Raw genomic sequence first — 4,067 nt, 5'->3', positions numbered from 1 at the left:
CAGGATGTGTAATGGGTAAGCAATGTCATTGAATCTAAGTCATGTAATTTCTAAGCCCTCACAATAGCCAAAAGGAATATATTCCCTAAGTTCATAAGGTTTAACCTGACTAAGAAAACAAGCAAAAATACCAATACCTTCGTAAGGGAAGACCATCGCACAGGACAGAAAAAAGACTAACAGCATCTTGCACATTAAATACTCTCTCAGTGAAGTGCTACTGAATACCTCACTCAACAAGAGAGGGTACCATCCTTTCCACTCCTCTTTTCTTTCCCTAGGATAAGACCTGCTGGAATGTTCACTACCAGAAAAAGAAGAATAATTACAATATTTTTTCTATTTCCAATATACCCCTAAGATCATCATTCTTATCACAAATCCTTTATTAATACTGGACTTTTCTGCAATTATTTTCTATAATAAACAACACCCCCATACAATTTCTAAGGCAAGTGGCCAATCATTACTGTACTTATTAACTTACCCCTATAACATACACTGCACGTCCTACACCTCTGCAGAAAACCCAATGTGCAAAGTATGCGCAAAAATCATTTATATTTTTTGAGAAGGATAATCACAGCTTTGAAATGTCAGACCAAAATGTATACAATTTCCAAGCATTATTTACACCATTTCCAAGTATTCAGTAGTGTTTCTAAGCACACCTAAATTTATACTGTGCACAACCAAACTTAACTGCCATGAGCTATGAATACAGAACCTACCTAGAAGAATCTTTAGCCTAATCTTATTAAGTACCCACAATAATGGGCTCTTGCTTTGGGCCTTGTGACCAGATTAGCACAAGCATATTGGTGTAATATAACTGGCCTACAGAGGCCTACAGCACTAATCAAAGAGAGCAAAAAGGATCTCAAAGATAGTCATAAATGTAATTCAAATAAGAATAAAAACGTAAAAACAATCAAAATAATGACCAAAAGTAATTCATAAAAGAAATACCAGTAGCTGCTCATACTGTCTTTTCTACATATAAAGTCAAGAGAAAAAAGAAATACCAGTAGCTGCTCATACTGTCTTTTTTACATATACCCCCCCCCCCCCAAAAAAAAAAATACAAATATGAAATGGCACCATATCACAGGGGACTTCAAATCCTAGATATTGGATATCACGCCTTCTTCTCTTCACCCAGTTCCCAGGTACTTTTCCTGAGGTTCATACAAAAGCCGAATGTTCAGCATTGTACAAAAATTACAGTAGCAAATTTTTGGGAACAATGTCCAAAGATAGCAGTATTAACTTTGGAATTATATACTGATGATCATAGCTGGGTCATCTACTATCAATATGTTTTCTTTTAATTTCAGATATCGTATTTAGACCCTTGGCTGCTACAGAGTGTGATAGTTTGTTTGTTTGTTAAAGTGCATATCAGTAGCACAGTCTGTCAGAAAGGCTGCAGTTATGCAATTTGTTTTTTATGTCTTCGGATTCTCTTCAATCTTTCTCTTCTTTTGCACAAAAAATAATCACTGGCAGAGCAAGTACACAAACCTGCCCATAGCTTGCCATCTCTGTTGTTTGTGGCAAACTAGTTCAGAAAAACAAGGACAAGGACATCTGCCTGTCATAAACCTCAACCACATTTATCAAATGACCAATCCCGAGGATTTCAAGCACCATGTGATAATCCCGCAAATCTTCAACATTCTGATCTATACACTGCTTATAGCATCCAAACCTTATAACTAAAGAAAACTATGTGATAGGACAATCAGGCCTGGCTGTACAGAGGACAAACAATGCATTATTTACAACTGCACATGCAGTTGGATTTGTCAAAGATTAAAATACTGATTGGATGATTTTCAGTGGGCAAGTTAAATAGTTTCTTACTTTTTAGGATGTATACATACATTCCAGTAAATATGCCTGCTAATTGCCAGCCTTACACTGTTTGCTGCTCTAAAGCTTACACATTTGCAAAGTAATTCATCCTGATAATCATTAGAAAACACTGCTCTTCAAGTGAAGACTGATTCTGAAATTACTCACTAGCTTTTACTGCAAATGTGTAAAACATATAAATATTACCCTAATGATACCAATTTACAAATGCATGCAATGATCATGCATTCACTAGCACTGAAATTTTTAAAACCTTTTTCCTTTTTTGATATTTAAAGTCATATTATACTTCTATACACTCTTTTACATTTATTCTAGTTTTCTTTTAACTGTGCCAAGCAATCAAAAAAAAGTGAAAAGCCTGGCCTCAAAAGAGCACATAACTGATTTTTATGCTTTCTTCAATTAATTATTAGCTATGGAGGGCTAAATACAAAAACTGCCAACTTGTGACATAAGGAATGTATCACAAACACTACACCACACAATATTCAACACAGTGCACTCTCTATGATCCATGAATCAACTATGATCACTGGAGTAACAACTGCACAATATCTTTTTTTTCCCAAACATCCAATGATGTTTTTAAGTCTGCCAAAGATGATGAATTTTGTAATTTGATTCCACATAATAGTACTTTCCTATTAGCATCACATAAGATAATATACTAATGGACATTATCAAATATTTATCAAAGAAAACTGATTACATAATTTTATTGTAAATTTGATACTATTAAACAAATCATATAAAAATTAAGTACAATATCTTTTATTATGCTTTAGTCACATAAGCATATCATTAATAACTAGACATCTCATCATCTAAAAGTTACTATGTTCCTAAAGGCTGTAACCTGAAAAATAAGCCTGCCAAGTTGTTTCATTTTCACCTAGGAACTTTTAAGTATCTAAAAGGAATTTCTATAATCTTTGACACACTCTTTAGCAGACACTTCTGACAAAACTATCACATAAAAATAAAAAAGATACCAGAGAGTGCACTGTAATTAATTTGCAATCTATTCCTGATTTTACATTCTTAATTATCACAAAGCAGAAAGTTTTCCATTCATAAAAATGAAAAAAATATAGCCTAAACTTTCCTAGGAAAATGCTAAAAGCATTTATTGTGCTGCAAAGTATCAAGAGAATCTTGAGCAATATAAACAAGAATCTGGTTTATATCTAGTGGAATGGACTGGAGATCTTAGTTTACCAATTTCATAAGGTATTTCTAAAAACAAATATAAATTTTCAAAATTTGTGCTTTGAAAAACATGTGCATAACAATACTGCTTAATTGGCACATGTATCAATTATTGGCCACAAGAATTCTGAACAACATTGATTTACCTAATCACCTAGAAATCTGCCACATGTTCAAGCATGTGAGTTCTGGCAAGACAGATGTTTGCTCATAGAGATGAGCATGGATGACAGTTACGCCACCAAAGGAGGTACAGTATGGTTCTAATCAATAAATTCAAGATGGGGGGCATAGTGCTCATACTGGAATGATGGATACAAAGAGAAGAGAAGATGTGGTGTAACATCATCATTGAGTAGGCTTTGTAGGTTGCCCTCCAGCTCTTGGAAAGTAGGTCGCTCATCACGGTCCATCTGCCAGCAATTCAGCATCAGTTGATAGAGCTCATCACCAACATACTGAGGCTGTGGCAGTCGCAGGCCTCGCATAACCCTGCCGGGAACCTCATCAGTCTTTACATCTGCATAGGGCGTCCCCCCAAGAGTGGCCACTTCCCACATCAAGCAACCAAATGACCAAACATCACTCTTAGGAACAGACACCTTGGACCGGAGCGTTTCCTCAGCGTGCCAGCGTTTATACTCAGGTACATACAAATCATTATGATAGTGGAGGAGTCCAAACCCAGTGACCTTTGGACGTATACTATCTATCAACACAACATTCCTGGCACAGAGCTGACCATGGGTAACATTTAGTGAGGCAAGATGATTCATACCTCGTGCAACACCAAGGAGGATTTCAAGGGCCTGAAAAAAATAAGAACTATAGATAATGGTAATAGTAATAAGGATGATGATCAATTCCCTTATCAGACATCAACAAATGTAATAAATTTAGTAAAGGTATTAAGATTAATATATTGACACTAACACACATACCCATCAATAAAATTCTATAAGCTAATGATGAATTAG

The 4,067-nt window shown here is 35.3% G+C and overlaps 1 protein-coding gene across 1 annotated transcript in view; it reads right to left on the bottom strand.

Moving 5' to 3' along the window:
• Positions 1 to 6: 6 nt before the first annotated feature.
• The window catches only part of LOC119592075 (putative tyrosine-protein kinase Wsck), an 11,908-nt gene continuing 7,847 nt past the window's right edge, over positions 7 to 4,067 (bottom strand). Inside the window, exon 4 of the mRNA XM_037940887.1 lies at positions 7 to 3,899. Coding sequence (XP_037796815.1) covers positions 3,354 to 3,899 — 546 coding nt within the window. The 3' untranslated portion in view covers positions 7 to 3,353. The remainder of the gene's footprint in view (positions 3,900 to 4,067) is intronic.

Source organism: Penaeus monodon, chromosome 29 (assembly GCF_015228065.2).
Source record: "Penaeus monodon isolate SGIC_2016 chromosome 29, NSTDA_Pmon_1, whole genome shotgun sequence".
NCBI lineage: Eukaryota > Metazoa > Arthropoda > Malacostraca > Decapoda > Penaeidae > Penaeus > Penaeus monodon.
Note: the sequence above shows the minus strand (reverse complement) of the source record. Positions and strands in the feature narration are given on the sequence as shown.